The following is an 18,475-nucleotide window of genomic DNA, read 5'->3' as shown; positions in this document are numbered from 1 at the left end:
GTCATCTGGACCCTTAAACTCAATAAAACACAATTTAACAAATCTCTCTGACCATTGACCAAGCTTATGTGTCTGTAAGATGGCTGATTTGGCGAAAGTGTGTGACTTCACGCATCTTAAGGCGAGTGAACAACTTTTTTAAGTTAAAAAAATATTAAAATTATAAAAGAAATATTTTTAAAAAAATAATTAATTAAAAAGTTATTTCTTCTTCCAAGCTTAATTGCTTTCCAATCTCCATCGTCGTCTGAGCAGTAACCTCAAAGGGGCAGCAGCCATGGCGAGAATAAAGGTTCATGAGTTGAGGAACAACTCGAAGACAGACCTTTTGGCTCAGTTGAAGGATCTGAAGGCGGAGCTTGCTCTTCTCCATGTTGCAAAGGTCACCGATGGTGCTCCTAACAAGCTATCCAAAATCAAGGTGGTAAGGTTGTCAATTGCACGGGTTTTGACTGTCATCTCACAGAAGCAAGAGTCAGCTCTTAGAGAAGTTTACAAGAACAAGAAGTACTTGCCTCTTACGAAAAGTTTGGCCAGATCTGGTTGTGTGGTGGCCAGATCTGATTGTGCGATGGCTTAGGCCGTTGTTAATGTGGAGGTTGAAGAAGGAAAGAAAAATAGTGATGGTATGCGACAGAGATGAAGACGGGTGAGGGAGAAAGTTGCATAAGTGAGATTCTTGATGAATCTTGAGAGTCTCCAATGTTGGAGTTTTTGGGGGTAAAAATTTGCAGAGGGAGGAGGTTTGCTTCAGTCCATGTATGGAGGTGTAACGAGCAGGTTCGTCCATTTATCCACAAGTCTCGAATTCTTGGTGTTTACAGCAACAAAGGCCGTATTTTTGCTTTTACTCTTACATGTAAGCTCAATACAGTAAAAGGGAATAAACCCAGCAAGGAAAAGAGACCAATTTCAGTTTCAGGTTCTGATGGTATGGCGCCACTAGTTGTTGAATTGGAAGAAGGGTTTGTAGGAAATGGTGGAAGGAGGGTGGAGGAGACCAAAAATGGTGTTGTTGGTTTTGGGATTGTGAAGAAATTGCCTAGAAAAGTTTTGGGGATTTTGTCCAATTTGCCTTTGTCTATTGCTGAGATGTTTGCTATTGCTGCCTTAATGGCCTCAGGAATTTTCATTGACCAAGGCAAGGCTCCAGATTACTACTTAAGGGAGAAAATATATGTGATTCGCTGGCAAAAATGGTGACGCCGGTGATGACTTTTTTTTGGTAGTGAAATAGTGAAAATAGGAAGAATTAGAAATGCCAATAATAAATTAAAATGTTATTATTTTATATTTTATTAAATAATTTTGGTTAATAATTTTTAAAAAATAGTTATGAAATAATTATGATGTGGCATCAATATATGTGACGTGGATATGACATGTCAATTATATAAAGGAGAGTGAGCTACACACATGGTTGGAGGGGCTTAAAAGTCTTATTTTATTTGAGTTTAAGAGTCCAAATGACAAAGGTGTAAGTAGAAGGGTTCAGAATACAAAGTGATACAAGTATAAGGGTCCACCAGACCATTTCGCCAATAGAATATACAAAAACACAATAGCGAATTCCATTTTGCGACTGCTTTACTTAATCTAGTATCATTTAAAAGCCACATCCAAGTATAAATATTTACCCATAAAATGGTATAATTGAATTTTCAGGTGTGATTTAAGGGCAAATGATTAAACCGACCTTATATTGAAATAGATAATAACAATTGAATGGCAAATGAATTAAAGAACAATAATCAAGAGAACAATATATTAGATCTGGAAAGTGAATTGATACACCTAAATTACACCTTTAAAAAAGTATAAAGCGGTCATTATCAAATATAAAATCTAAACGAGATTGAAGTAGAATTCCACAGAAAATATGATGAGAATATTATTTTTTTCCATAATTAGAACAAATAGTTTTGTTTCTAAAAACAAGTGCATAAAGTAAAATTCTAAGAAGTTGGTATAGTATGCTTACTAACTAAAGATTTGATTGTATTTTAACTAGAATGTGAAACTAAGGTTATGGTTCCCCATTTAAGGTCGTAACTGTAATTCAGTTGCGTGATAAATTGGTATTTTTTTCAACTTATTAGACTGTTATTTATGAATTATTGTTATGTTTTAATGCTAATGGAAGAGATTTTACGCTTTTGTTTTATAACACCTTAAAAAAATTTTGAGCTAAGACTTGAACCATTCTTCGTTGTGAGTAAGATTTTATCGATAAATTTATTTTTTTTAAGTGTTAAGGTCACTAGATGTAGCACCTTAAGTTCCAAAAAGGACTAAAGAGAATTCATTCAAGTCATTCCTAAGTTATTTTAGGTTTTGGGTCAACTTCAAATGACCATAATTTTTAACAAAAAATGAGTTAGGAGACCCATAAGATTTCAAATGAAAGATCTTTGAGTCCTCTTTCCAACGCCACCGAGTTTGTTAAATTTTGAGTTCGAGTGAGGGAGAAATGCTCGTTTGAGTTCAACCTGTCTAGTTAAGGAAAGTTACCCGAATTAAAGAGGGGTATTTTGGTCTTTTCCTTACCCCACTAGCCTAGCTCATTTTTGTTAACCTTTTAGGGGTCTAAACCAATTGGAATCAAATTTAGTTATTCCTAAATTATGCTTAGGGTTTTGAGAGAAGTTCAATAATAGGATAAGAGGAGAAAAGGAAGAACTATCAAGATTCTTGCAATCTTTGAGGGATTTTCGCCAAGGATTCGATCCTAAGAGGTATGTAAGCTCTCATAGTGTTGGGTTCTTTCATCCACACACCAATCATGTGATTTTAAATTCGTAATTTCGTTCTTGAGGTTGAATAAATTGAGTTCTTGAAGAGTTTCTTGAAGTTTCGTTCTTAAATCGTTAATGATGAGATTGATGAGTTCTTGAGATGAATGTTAGAAGTTTGAGGGTTGTTTTTTAGTAGATTTTTGTGTACTTATGTTGGGCATTTGAATCTAAGTGAGTTGGGAAGAAACCATTTGATTCTAGGCAAATTAGGGCAAAAAATCTAAAAAGAAAATTTGTCGGAATGTTCTGGGAGGGGCTAGGGTGGCCCACCCCAAATGCGCCAGGGGGGCTGGGGCAGCGCGCCAGCAGTGCACCCCATTTGAGTCTCTGAAGTTTAGGGGTTGACGCCCCGCGCCAGCAGTGCGCTGGGGTCCCCTGCCCTCACTCTTTTTTCCCGTCGTTTGCTTTGTTTAAGTTTTTTTAAAGTGTATCTTTACTCCCTTTTGATTCTAACTACTCTAAATAACATTTAATCATCACGAGATCCTCCATATCATGAATCATAACTCTTGAGTTCATAATTCAAATTCAAGAAAGAGTTAAAAGTAGAGTTCAAGAAAGTCTTTGAGTTAAATTGTGAATTCCTTGAGATCAACTATTGATTTGAGCTAAGTTTTGAGGAAGTAAGTATGAGAATGAAAAGAGTCGTACACATGAGTTTTATATTGTTACTTAGACCCTTGAGTCAAGTCGTTCATGCCCATAAAATTCGCATGAACTCCATAATTTGAGTATCTTTGAGAGGAGTAGTATCTTCCAATTCTAAGTTCTTGAGTATTGAGTTCCTAATCCTTTTGGGATTATATTCCTAATTATGGAACTACTACATGTTTCCCATTAAGGTCCTTGAGTTGAGTTGTTCATGCCCATAATTTCGCATGAACCCTATAAGTCGAGCAGTCTTCAAATGAGTAGGATCATTAAGTCCTTGAGTTCTGGAGTTGTTGAGTTCCGAGTATTGAGTTCTATATATAGCTATTGAAAAGCTTGAATTGAGTCGTTCACGTCCATAATTCGATATGAATCCTATTTTGAGAAGTCTTTTACAATTAATTATAATTTGTTTTAAGACTTGAGTATGAGGATGAGGAGAGTTGAGTTTCATGTTTCAAAATGAATATATAGGAACTAAGTATTCCCAAGAGTAAATGTTTTTACTTCGATTTTCAAATGAGTTCATGAGGAGTTTGAGTACTACCTCTTTTAAGAGAAATCTTTTGAGTAATAATCTCAAAGTTTGAGGATGAGCAAATGTTTTTAAACATATAAGCTAAGTTATATTTTGGGAGTAGTATTGAGCATTGATATGGGGACGAGTTCAGATAACTCAAAATCCTCATAAACCATGTAGTCAACGTGGGTAGAAAGGGTCATACTTTTTAGATAATTCCTTGTTTGTTTTTTTTAGCATAGCTTAGTGATCCACTTAGTTGAGGAGTTCTCTGACAATGTATAAGACAGTTCTGGCAGCGTATGCGAGACGATGTATCATCATCAGGGCCAACTCAACAACATTGAGGGCCTAAAGCAAAACTTAAGAGAGAGACCCTAATATTTAATTTTTTTCATCATATATACTTTTATTTAAAATCTATTTTTCTAGTTATTTTAGATGCGAAGTCATTATGTACTGTTTTATAATCAATTTGTTGTAATAATTCCTTTTCAAATGATAATATAACTAATTCATTCAATTTCTCTTGAGACATTGTTGATCTTAAAGAAGATTTAGTCAATTTTTTATTTCGAAAAAACTTCTTTCGGCTGAAGCAACGGTTACAAGAACTGTTAACATTATTCTATAAGCAATATGTGTATTTGAAAAAGAATCAAGTCTTTTTATTAGATTCGGTATTTTTATTAGATCATTATCTCTACTTGTATTATTTAATTTAACACTTTTAATTCAAAAAATAAATCTAAACCATCAATATCAAAATAACAATTACGTGTTAAAGAAAGATCAAAGTTAAGACAATATTTTTTTTAAATTCTCATCATCTAGTGATTTCAATATTTTACCACTAAATAAAAAATCAAAAATATTTCCATATGCTTCAATTGGTTCAAATCTATTTTGAAGTGAAAAAATAGTTTGATCTACTCTACATATATAACTCTAAAAGATTCTTCAAGGGACTTTGTGATTTCGCTATCCATATTTTCATCCAATTGTTTCTTACGAAATTCAAATTTGTTTTCATCTCCTATGCAATTTCCTTATTATAAATCATAACACTCATAGTACATATAATTTTTTTTAAATAACATATATAAGTAATTGTTTTTAAAAAATGGGGGTCCCAAAATATATGGGGCCCCAAGCGATGACTTTAGTAGCCTAGGGGTTAAGACGACATTGATCATCACATAGCTCATAATGATAGTTGTCAGTTAGAGAATCTCCCAAATAAAAGTTATTATTGTATTTTTACATGTAATTGAGTTATTATTGTATTTTTACATACTATTGAGTTGCTATCTATTGTTTTAAGGCATTCCATATATTGCATATTTTATTGTTACTTTATCCTTGAATATCTTGAGTTGAGGATTTTCGAGTTGAGTATCTTACATTTGAGTTGAGTATCTTATCCTTGAGTGGAGTTTGGGTTGAATTGAGTAAGTTTGAAGAGAGTTAAGTATATTTCTTTTCTATTAGTTCAAGCTTATGTTTATGTTTTAAAATTCCCCTTACATGCTCGTACATTTCATGTACTGACGTCATTTGGCCTGCATCTTTTATGATGCAGACACATGTATTCATAGTCATCAATAGAAGATTCGTTGATACCACTTGCAGTTCCAGTTAGATATGGCGAGCCTCCTTGCTTATGGAGGGTATCCACATTTAGTTTTAGTTTGTTAGGATGTCAAGGGTCTTGTCTCGATAATCCTTCTGTAATAGTAGAGGCTTCATAGATAGTTTAAAGGTCGAAGAGTTTATCATTATTTCCTTTGTTGTTTTAATGTTTTGAGTCTGAGGCATTTAACTATTACTTGTTAAATTATTTTTTCATACGATTATTGGAATCGAGTTTAAGTTAAGTTTTAAAAGTTATTTTTGAATCATGAGTTTCTATTTTGCTTGAGTAATGTCTTCCGCTAAGTAGTGAACCAGGCCAAAAGTTCACTTGAAAACCAACAATGGTTTTCGAGTGTCAATTACGTCCAAGGTGTAGGCTCAAATCGTGACATGTTCTCTTATGTGGAGACATTTCTTTGAACGTGAAGAACGAAGGATTTGAGATGAAAATCATTGAAAACATTTACAAGAAATCGGTGTGCAGCAGAAATGCAAACACAAGTGATGACACTAGACAGTGCACCTGCATTTTGAAGGTGCAACTACAAGTGCCACTGGTTTGAGCCATTATGGATCTCCGATGGGCATGCTTTGAGCGGAACTACACTTGTGAAGGTGAGGCAAACGATAGTTAAAGGGCAATTTTGTACTTGACGCAAAAAGATATTGTTGACATTCCTACATTATTCAAATAGGGAGAAACATCGTTGTGATTAAAAAAATAATCAATTAAGTCGATTTTAAAAGAATTTTAAGAATAAACGAAAAGAGTCGCCACCTAATTTTAGAAAAAACTAGAAAACCAATTAAAAAAATCTACGTAACCAATAGATTCTAGGTTAGAGGTTCAAGTGATTCCAAAGGCAAGGTGTTAGACATACTTCGAAATCCACAAATGTGGTTACCGACTGAATTCATTTTTTTCAAATTGAGGAGATAAGACAATATATAAGTAAAACAAATATGCGATATACACAAGTAATAAAATAAAAATAATATCAAAAACGGCCTAAGGTTTGCCTAACATCGATAATATACACTAATGAATAAAAAAATATAATTCGAACTTCATTCGAATAGCTTCAATTTTAAGCATCTCTGAGTACCTATAAAGACACTAAGTAAAAGTGTTAGTAATAAATAAATATGAGTAAAAACGAATAAATTAAATAATAATTTAAAAATAAAAACTCGTCTTAGTAACATGGGAAGCCTTGCAAATCGACGATAATTTCTTCATCGGTCAATTTTAACATATAAAAAATATAAACATAAACTAAATTTTCGTCTTTAATAATGAGAAGGCCTCGTAAATCGATAGAGATATTTTTTCATTGGTCAATTTTAACTAACAAAACAATTTAATAAAGCACAAAATGTCTAACACGAACCGTAACAATAATAAGAAGACTAATAATAATAAACAAGGGTACTAAGATCATATTCCAAAGAGTAAGTGAACCACACAAACCATCAAAAGACAACCTATATCAAAAATATATATTTAAAAAAAAGCTCATTAAGAAGATTGATGAAAAGACAAAACAACGTGAAATTAATAACTAAATATTTTAACATAATAACAATAACCAAAGTAACAACTGGACAGAAACCAAGCAACAACAATAATAAAATTATAAAACTAAATTAAGTAACAATAACAAAATCAAAGCAGCAACATTAAAATATCTAAGCTAACAAATTTTATCTATTCACCATAACAAATAATTAAAACTAATAAAAGAATAACAAATAGCAAGATAACTAAGGCCATTTACGAACGGAAAGAAATAAAACAACAGAAATAGCTAAATAAATCAAAGGCACCAGGGAGAATAAAATCAACATAAAACACTACTTAATACAATAAACAAAAAACTAAACCAACTTAACAAAAGCATAAACAACAAACAAATCAACAGTGATAAGTAATAAAGAGCGACAACAGTGATTAATAGTAAATAATAAAAGTAACCCAAGTTTCAATGAATGATTATAACAAAAATTAGACTAAGCGGAACCTGATTGACGGAGCTCAGTGTTGTCTTCATTGTTGCTCGGATTTATGGTGAGATTTGGTTTAGTGAGGATTTCGGTGGAGGTCGAAGGGGAAGAGGGAGGCGGTGGTTTGTTATTCTCTGGTGATCAAAGCTCGCTGGAGCTTGGCTTTTGTTCTGGTGTGCTAGCTTTGGGTCTGTTGGTGTTAGGGTTTGAAGCTGGAAAACGGAGACGAACAAATGGGGTTTTGGGGGTTCGTATCTCGCCAGAAAAAAGGGTGAAGGGAGCTGGGGTCTTTGGAGTTTGGTGGTCTGCGTTTGGCCGGGTCTGAAAAAATGGAGGGTCGTTAGGAGGTCTGGCAAGGCGGTTCACCGGAGTTTCTGGTTGTTCTCCGGGGGTTTTAGGTGGTTTTAGGTGATTTTTGGGTTTCTGCCGGCGGGTTTGGATTGGGGTTTCGCCGGTTTCTACTTCTTGTTGATGGGGTTCTCTGGTTGGAGATAAAAATGGAGCTTGGGTGTGGTTGTTTCCGATCTACTGGCAGCAACAAGAAAGAGGGGAAGGAGGCTTGGGTTTTTGGGTCGGGGTTTTGTATTGCTGCAGCTTCGTCGGATTTCGAGGTGATGACAGCTGGAAAATTAATGAATAGTGGAACCCTTTGTGAATAAAAATCTGAAAATTTCAAACCTTATTTAAAAATATTTCACCATTCTTGACTTAATGACTAAGCTATTGTTTAAATAGGAAATTAAAAATCACCCACCCTTAAAATGGTGGGCAAAAATTATCGGTTAATAAAAAATTTGTGTATTAAATTTTATTCATATTTGAATAAATTTTTAGATTGTGCAAAATATCAAAATGAATATTAACAAATGTAACGAATAAAATGAATATGAAAAATTATAATGAAAGTAATTAATGACATGTAAAAAAATGCAATTTAACGGAATTGATTTAATAAAAAATGAACAAATATTTGAAAGTAGTCACCGGCTGTGATAAAAAATAATGTAACTAAAATTAATTGATAAAAAATCCTAAAATTTTGATAAATAAGGATAAAAATCGATAAACTTATTTAAAATTATAAAAAATGTATTTTGAACTATTGAATAAATAAAACTTAAAAGTTATGAATTTTGAAAATGTTGGCCAAAATTGGGTATCAACAGATACTATATACTTTTACTTGTTGAAGAAGAAAATACAACTTGTGATACTTCAAGCTTGAATTTGATTTTAGATGTTGATTATGAATGAAATGGAGTTTTACTATGATATTATATTCTCTATTTCTTTGTTTATGAGTAGCTAAATTTCATGTTAGGAGTCTATGTGCATGAGGTGGGCGTAAAATTAAATCGATAGTGATTAAATAGATCGAAAATTAGTTATTATGCATAGATCTATTGTTGTCTTCAAGGTTTAATTTAAAAATTAATGATTGCAAACATTGGTTGAACTCTCTAATTTCACTTTTACTTGAAACGAGGAAGTGGAGTTGGGTTAGACTTCATTAGTGAGGACTTGAGAAATTAATCATTGAATTAGAGTTAGAGATAGTCTAAATCTGATTAATTACTTATTTAATAATTAGAGTTAAAAATAGTTTAAACTCACTCAAACAATGTTTGATTCTTTGTATGGTATTGGAGACTGGTTGCTAACAACTGGTATTCTATTCTCATAAATGGGCAGGCTAATGACTTCTTTCATTCCTCTAGGGGGGTGAAGCAAGGGGATCCCTTATCCCCTGCTTTGTTCATTTTAACTGCTGAAGTTCTCTCTAGAAGTTTAAATGCATTGTTCTGTTCTGAGATCTACAAAGGATTTGGTTTGCCAAAATAGAGTGATAGTATTAACCATCTTGCTTATGCAGATGATACTATTATATTTACTTCAGCAGATGGAAATTCATTAGATTTATTGATGGAAACATTGAGGGATTATGAGAAGCAATCAGGGCAGATGATTAATAAAGAGAAGAGCTCATTTTTTGTCTATCATAAAATATCAAATGAATTGATTTGTGATATTGAAGTGAAGACTGATTTTTCTAGAGGAAAGTTCCCATTAATGTATTTGGGATGTCCTATTGGTCATGCCAAGAAGAAAAAAGTACACTTTGTTGAATTGATGAAAAAAGTGCATAACAAATTACAGGCTTGGAAAGGGAAATTGTTGTCATTTGGAGGTAAGGCTGTGTTAATTCAAAATGTGCTAAACAGCATTCCTATATATCTTATGTCTGCTATTATTCCTCCAAGGTGTGTGATTCATGACTTGCATAGAGTCTTTGCTAATTTTTTTTGGAAATGTAGGGATATAGGGAGTAATAAGCACTGGGTGGCTTGGACAGATTTATGTAAACCTAAGAAGGAAGGTGGTTTGGGTTTTAGATCCCTCTTTGATGTATCTAAAGCTTTATTTGCAAAATTATGGTGGATATTTAGAACACAAAAGTCTCTGTGGTCTAATTTTATATGGAATAAATATTGTAAAAAGGAGAGGCCTCAAATGGTTGAATGGAAGGGGGGTTCTTTAACTTGGAAGTATATGTTAGAAGCTAGAGATTTGATAGATCAACATATCTGGTGGGAACCCAAATGTGGTCATTCCAGTATCTGGTATGATAATTGGTCACAGTTAGGGGCACTGCATTACATTTTACCTATTGACACTGCTAGCAATGTACATTTAGATGAAGTCAAACAATGTTATTTGAATGAGGATTGGAATTATGACATGATGCAGACTAGTTTTGGGGAAGAGATCAGCAAACATGTAATACAACTTTTGAGGAATTCAGAAGATGAAGATCAGTGGGATAAGCCTTGGTGGGTGTTGAAGGCTGCTGGAAAATTCACTTTAGGTTCTGCCTGGGATTTTTTAAGGGAGAAACATGAAGTTTGTACAAATTTCAAGAATATTTGGAATACTGGAATTCCTTTTAAGATATCTTTCTTCACTTGGAGACTATGGAAAAAAAGACTTCCTATTGGGGAAGTGCTGGTCAGGAATAGAATGTGTGATGAGGTGGTGTGTGGTTGCTGTGATGATGGAGTTCAGGAGACTATTGAACACCTATTTATAAGATGTTCAAGTACCAATTCAATATGGAGATATTTTGCAGGTACAGCAGGAGTGGCAATGGAGATAAGAATAATACAAGTTCTTAAGGAAGGGTTGGAGGTGGCCATTGAACATACATTGAGAGAAGGAAACAAGCTGGCAGATTTTATGGCTAACATTGTTTTTTCTTTTGCAGGTACAGATAGCATAAGTTATAATGACTTCCAGGCTTTACCTACAGAAGCTAAGACTATATTAAACATGGACAAAAGGCAAATTCCTAACTTACGAATAAGAAAGCTACAAAATCAAATTTATACACATGATGGATGATACATTATCAGGAAATCTTAGTTTATCCGGCTTAAGTTCATTCAGTGGACAATATGACTGGAGAGAGCTAAGTTAAAGTACAGAGATACATGGCAAAAATGGAGATGCGATGATTCGCAGAAGTCGAAGATTACCTGAGGCAGACTGATGTAGCTGTTTCCTAAGGCTTTTGACAGTGGTATTAGCTCCCTGATGAGCTCAACCTGTCAAAGCTAAAGGATACATGATATACAATTTGTATTAGGTAAATACTGCGAAAAATACCAGCGATTAAATTCAAAAGGGGGAGGCCAGCACCTGACTGAAGTTTCGACCAAATGCATTGAGTTGGAGAAGTCTCCGATTGGGATGATTTCATGACGTTAGTGAGACGAGTTAACGTTTGATATGAAATACACCCAGATTTGATGTAGACAGAGTTGTTACTACTGCTGGAGAAGGTCTCTGAGGCTGGAGCACAGTGTGTTGATGCAGATGTCTCTGTTAGGGTTGCAATGGAGAAGACTATGCTTAAATGGGATTGACCCAAAAAAAAAAATGTCTTGGGATTCAGAAGAACCCAATATATTATATATATATATATATATATATATATATATATATATTAGTTTGAGAGAATTTCAGATATACTATTAACCAAATGATATCCATGTGTTCAATTGGTTCTGAACTAGTTAATCATTGTCTATTGAGTTAAAACCCCATAGATATTGCACACACACCTAATTGTTTTCAACTTTGTTAAATCTCTCTTTGTGTTGCCTAAGTGATATTGATATTTATAGTCTTTAAACAAATTCCCAACTACCAATCTCCCCATTTAAATACTTGTTTTGATACAATGTGCTCGTTAGCTTTAATTGACGAACAAAAAATATTTAATTCTTGTCACTGATCTTTGTAGTTAGACTCCGGTTCATAAAATTGGATAATATTTTAACATTCGATCGCCTATACTTTAATTGTAAAGTACAATTAAACGTTATTAAAATGACACAGTTATTTGAGATTGATTAGTGATTGCCTTTGTTTGATTATTGATTCAAGCTTTCTCGCTTTTTTTTGCTTTTACATTTTTGTTGATTTTGGTGTTGCTAAAACAGTTGAAACAATGAGCCACACAGATGAAAATTTTAGCGTGATTTTCTCTTAATTGTTTCTTATATATTTCTTAAAAAAGAGTCAAATCATATATGATACCACTAGAGTATCAATATACCAATATAGTATAATACAGGATTAAGCTCTGGACACTACAGTGAAAGTGTTTTGAATTAAGAACAGGCAGTAAACTTTTTTATTATGGAAGCTTATGATATCGATATGGTATCAATATACCGACGGAGCATCACAAAAAATATATCTTCTATCAATTTAGAATTTAATAAATAAGATTGTGACTTGAATAATTTTCTCTTAATTATTTCTTAAGAAATAGTCTAATCTTATACATATAGGTTATCAATATATCGACAGAGTATCACAGAGAATTAAAATCAGTTCTATATGATATTGATATGGTATCAATATACCGATAGAATATCACAGAGGATCAATTCATAGTAGTGATGGTGAAGTCATGCTGACATCATGAGCAAAATAAGAAAGGAGAAAGTGGGTAAGCAAGTAAATAGTTTGAGCCATGAGTCTATTAAAGGGGTATATAGTTTGGGTTAGGTCCAATTTGGATAAATAATTTCACAATTGGGTTTATTTTGTGTGGTTTACTTTAAACACGGGAAAGTCACCTAAGTGTTCTATATTTAAAAAATATTTACCATCGATAGCAATATAATAATTTCAACCATATATAACAATCGTATCTAATTAATTCATGTGATATTCTCTCCCAACATTTCTCCCAAATTTGGCTCAATAATTCATCATTTTCTCTCTGATCTTCTCACCTGATATTTCCTCCACAATTAACATAATAATTTCCTTCCTAGCTTCTTGCCCAGAACTTCCTACGACATTATTACTACAATTTTTCAGAATTCTATCATCTGTATTTTTAGTTATTTCAGAATTGTGAAATTTATGTGAGTACGGATTTGAATCAATTAAAGAATTGTGATTTTTAGTGCAGATTTGTAATTACTTATTGTATATTTACAATTCGTTGATATTTATATAAATTCAAATAAAGGCAGATTTGAAGGTTTGACATTTTAATGATTTGAAGGTTTGAAGATTTTTTTATTATTTATACAAGTTTTATTCATAATTCTCAATTATACTTTCTTTGTCCTGCAATTTTTATTCAATTATAATTAAATTTGTCCTGCAATTTTTATTCAATTATAATTCAATTTGTCCTACAAATTTTTTTCCAATTATAATTCTATTTGTCCTACAATTTTTTTTTTCAATTATAATTCAATATGAATGTCTATTGTTGTCTCTAGGGGTGTACAAAACCGAACCGAAAACTGAACCAAATCACAAATCGAGTCAAACCAAAAAAGACTCGACTAGTGGTTTGGTTTGATTTGGTTTGGTATTGGAAAAAAACCCGATTATATTTGGATTGATTTAGTTTTAACTAAAAAAAACCAACCCGAGACCAAACCAACCCGACATTATATATGTAATTTTAAAATTTTATTTTATACATAAAAATATTTACTTTGATATAATTTTAAAATATTTCTTATACTATTTCATAGTTTTTTCCTTTTAATATATAATTTTAAGTTTAAAACTTAAAATTCGGAATGGTCCAATAAAGATTATAGTTCATATATGTTGATAATTATAATAAAACTTAAAATCAAAATTAAATTAATACTAATGCAAAAAGAAAATCAATTCAACACTAAGAATGACAATAATATTGAATTATTGTTCTTTAGTTTTACATTGGTTTAGACAATTAAAATACATAATCTAATTTTAATTTTTCTTAAATATTTAGTAATGTAACTAATACTTATTAAACTTATTTTAGCATGATTTAGTACTTTTAAATTATGATCATTTTCATTATGACTTTGCAATATTTATTTTATATGATGATTTCATTATTATTTTTTATTGAATATTTTAGTGTCATCAGTACCCATCTCATATTTTGTGTTATCTTCTTAAGAAACACCTTAGATAATCTTATTTTGGTTGGACTAAAGAAATATTTGGAGCACAAGTTAATTATATGTTTGTATGCAAACTTTACCGGAAAAATCCAAAAATCTGAAAAAATCTGAGGTTTATTAGTTTGGTTTGATTTATAAATTTAAAAATTTGACACAATGGTTTGGTTTGATATTTGAAAAACCCAAACCAACCCGAGGTTGAAAAATTCAAAAAAATCCGAATTTTATTAGTTTGGTTTGGTTTATAAATTAAATTTTTTTACACAAATGGTTTGGTTTGCTATTTGAAAAACCCGAACCAACCCGGTCATGTACACCCCTAGTTGTCTCTTCATTTGATACGATTATATTTCTTGTCTAATTTATTGTTGATACAAGTTTTATTCAGTTTACAGATCACATATTGTTCTTTCGTTTGCTACATTTTGCATTCATGTTTAATTTTCTTTCAATTCAACTTTAATATGTGTAATATATTTTTTATTCAAGTTTAGTTCATTTTGTAAGTTATTGGTGAAGTGTGTAAAAAAAAAACATGGCTAATCTGGAAAGAGTGAAAGACACAAATTCAATAAAATACATAATATTGTTATATATTGCTAAAAATAATAATAATTAGAGAATATATTTAAAATAAGTAATATTTTAAAAAAAAGATTCAACCAAGTAATTAATCCCTCAAACACATATGCACAATTAAGCCCAACCTATTAAAGTTAGGTAAACCGGTAACATGTGTTAAACATCCAACTTTCTTTATTGTGGCATCATCAAAGGAACTCATATATTATACATGAATAAAATCTGGAGTCTTTATAAATCTCAAACAATAAATAAGTAATTAGAAGGGGGGAAATGGGGGCAAGAAAAATATTTTTACTTCAACTAAAAATATATATAGATGAGTTAATAACTTACCAAATTAAATTTTCAAAAACATTGTGTCATCGCTTCTTTCTCCTGCACGTTAGGTTCATAAAGAAGTAAAACTTGATATAAAAATCTTGTAATGGAACAATAGTGTTCAATAGTGAAATATATGATACCAAATAAAAAGAAATTATTTCCATTGAGAATTTGAACTCTCTTATGACTTACGAGTTAGAAGAGTGAAGGAGTTTGAGCTATGTGTTTTCATAAACATATCCCTAAGCTTGTTGGGTTTTTCCCCTCAGGTACCTCAACTACGCCATTTTTCTATTGAATCATTGAACCACCCATAATTTGTTTCTTTTAAACACCGTTGGCAGATGTGGAACCAAACTTCAACAAATATTTTTTGGCTGATGTGCATGTGAGATCAACCTTCCCCACGTGGAAATTCCAACCAATCAGACTTCAACCCAATTACACTTCAGCGCCACATATTCAATCCTCAAACCTAAAAACTAAAGCCCCTTCATTTCCCCCCAAAACAATTCTAACCCAATGCTAGACGAGAAAACCCTAACAATTGTTCTTCTTTCAATGACATTTACAACTAAAATTCTTAGATTTTGAAGTGATTTCGAGTGTTTTGTTGAAGGAATCATCGAAGATTGCAGAAAATTTTGGAGTTCAATCACGATTTTTAAGTTGACAGGTGTGAGGTAAGTTCATTCCCTGATTTCTATGTAATATTTATTGTTGTAACGTGATATAACTGCATTTTAGTATTAATGTGATGGTGTGTTGTTAATATCTGGAAAAATTTAGGATTTTTTTGGTTCTTATTGTTCATAACATGTCAGAAAATTTTGGGGCTTTCGCCTTGTTTCAGGGAATCTTATGGACACCATTATTATAACTCGTTTTCATCATGGTGGTAAGTTTATTCAGGACAAAAATGAATTTACTTATAAAGGGGAAAACGAGGTGGAGTATTTTAATATCGACAAGGACCACTTCTCAATAATCGAATTACTTTTTTACACTAAACAATTGGGGTATATTACTGTTGGTGGGTTTTGTGTTAAAGACCCCACAAAAAATGACTTTATTGAGGTGGAAACTGATTTCACTTTACTAAATCTTATCAAAGACCTAAATGATGGTGACTTTTTATACATTTATGTAAATCATGTGGTGGATGATGTAGAAGTGGTCACCACAACTGGTTTGCTTTGTTGGCCTGTAGTTGAAAAAAATAGCAATGTGGTTGGTGAAGAAGACTTACAAGATATAAATGTGACTGCAAGTGAAGGCTGAATTATGAGGCTGAATCTGAAAATGTTAATGTGGAAGTTGAGCCAGGGGATATATCAGATCTAGAAGAGGAATGGGCTGGATCAAATCAAGAAAGCAGTGCTGATTCTGAAGAGGATGCTATTCCTGATGAGGATGACTCTGAGGTTGATGAAGAATTGAGATCTCTTAGAAATGAAAGGAGAAACAAAGTGAAAAAGAAAAAACCTATTCAAACTGAGGAAATAAAGCTTGGAACAACTGGTATTGATAGAGGATTTGAAGACATATGAAGGAATAAGGCTGCTAGATATACTGGAAGACTTGGGGGGTGATTAGCAATATATCGATAGCTCAGAATTGGATAGTGATGACAGTAGGGATGAATTGGATCCAAATTTTGTGAGGGATGTTGATTTACCAGCAAGAAGAAAAAGTAAAAAGGTAAGATTTGATCTTGATTGTGTTCTAGCTATTTTTGAGCTTGGCATGGTATTTGAAAGTGCTGAACAATTTAGAAAAGTTGTTGCAAACTATTCTTGTGAATATAAAATTAGGTTAAAGTTGAAGCCTAATGACAAAAAAAGGGTTAGAGTTAAGTGTGAGGACAAGAAATGTAAATGGTTGTTGTTTGCTAGTATAGATAAGGATTTTGGTGATTTTATTGTCAAAAACTATTATCCTGTGCATGTATGTCCACAATCAACCAAAAACAAGTTGTGTACATCTAAGTTTGTTGCAGAAAAGTTCAAAGATGAAGTTACATGTCAACCATATATAAAATTGTGGGAAATTCAGGAATTGGTGAGAAAAAAATTTGGGTTGTATGTTGGAAGAACTATTTGTCATAGGGCAAAAGAAAAGGTTGTCAAGGACTTCTTAGGTGATTGGAAGATGGAATTTTCAAGATTGTGTGATTATGCAAACATGATTAAACATACTAATTCTGGTACTTCATGTTGGGTGAGGACATATAGAGAGTCTCAGCCAGGAAAAACTTTGTTTGTTTACTTCTATGTTTGCTTTGATGCATTGAAGAGAGGCTGGTTGGAAGGATGCAAAAAAATTATTGGTTTTGATGGATGCTTTCTAAAGGGTTCTTGCAAAGGAGAATTGTTGGTTGTTGTTGGTAGAACTGGAAATCAACAGATATTTCCAATTGCATGGGCTATTGTTGACACAGAGACAAAACACAGTTGGAGTTTTTTCCTCAACTACTTGATAGAAGATCTGAACTTAGGCACGGGACATGGACTGACTGTTATGTCAGATACGCAGAAGGTTAGATAGTTTTTGTATTGTAGCTTGATCTCTTATTTTTTAATTTCTTGTGTTATTAATACTTTTTAATTTTTGTGCTATAATTGTTTACATAGGGTCTTGTACCAGCTTTATGTGAGTTGCTACCAGATAGTGAGCAGAGAAGGTGTGCTAGACATATCTTGTCCAACTGGCATCAAATATGGAGTGGTGAAAAAAGAAGGAACCAATTCCGGAGATGTGCTAAGTCAAGTTTTGAAGTGAAATTCGAAGATGAGATGGATAAACTCAACAAATTAGGTAATAAAATTTGTGAGGACTTGTTGCATTATGAAAAAATTACTTGGTGCAAAGCATGTTTTAAGGAGCATTCTAAGTGTGACATTGTTGAAAACAATATGTGTGAAACTTTTAATTCTTGAATACTAGCTTCTAGACATAAGGCTATCATAACTATGTCAGAGGAGATTAGACACAAGATAATGGACATAAATATTGCAATGAAGCAATTTTCTGAAACTTGGATCTCAGATATCTCTCATATGGCTAGACTAGTACTTGAAGAGAACAAAGATCTTGCTAGACTTTGTGAAGTTAGATTCAATGGTGATATTGGGTATGAAATCTTAGATGGTCAGTACAACCATATTGTTGATATAAGGAAGAAGACATGTACATGTAGAACATGGCAATTGAGGGGCATATAATGTCAACATGCTATGCTTGCATATCAGCACAAAGGCATAGAACCTGAACATGAAGTAGTGCATTGGTTTAGGAAAGAGACTTTCTTGAAGGCTTATAACCACTTTCTACAGCCAATACCAAACATGAAAATGTGGCATCACACTAGTGGTGTAGTGATTGAACCTCCTGAACCAAAAGTTATGCCTGGTAGGCCACTAAAGTGCAGAAGAAAGGCAAAGAATGAGTCTAGAAAAAAGTATGGAAAA

At 32.5% G+C, this 18,475-nt stretch overlaps 1 protein-coding gene across 1 annotated transcript; it reads left to right on the top strand.

Annotated features, from left to right (window-relative positions):
* Positions 1-210: 210 nt before the first annotated feature.
* LOC125868694 (60S ribosomal protein L35-like) lies at positions 211-580 on the top strand. The gene has a single exon (XM_049549285.1). It carries the CDS (start codon positions 278-280, stop codon positions 578-580), a length of 303 nt encoding a protein of 100 aa, XP_049405242.1. The 5' UTR covers positions 211-277.
* Positions 581-18,475: the final 17,895 nt, after the last annotated feature.

This window comes from Solanum stenotomum, chromosome 6 (assembly GCF_019186545.1).
Source record: "Solanum stenotomum isolate F172 chromosome 6, ASM1918654v1, whole genome shotgun sequence".
Lineage (NCBI taxonomy): Eukaryota > Viridiplantae > Streptophyta > Magnoliopsida > Solanales > Solanaceae > Solanum > Solanum stenotomum.
The sequence above is the reverse complement of the archived record's forward strand: the minus strand, read 5'-3'. Positions and strand labels throughout refer to the sequence as shown.

Coding starts and splice junctions, on each gene's coding strand:
- LOC125868694 (XM_049549285.1), top strand. CDS start 278: ATGGCGAGAATAAAGGTTCATGAGTTGAGGAACAACTCGAAGACAGAC.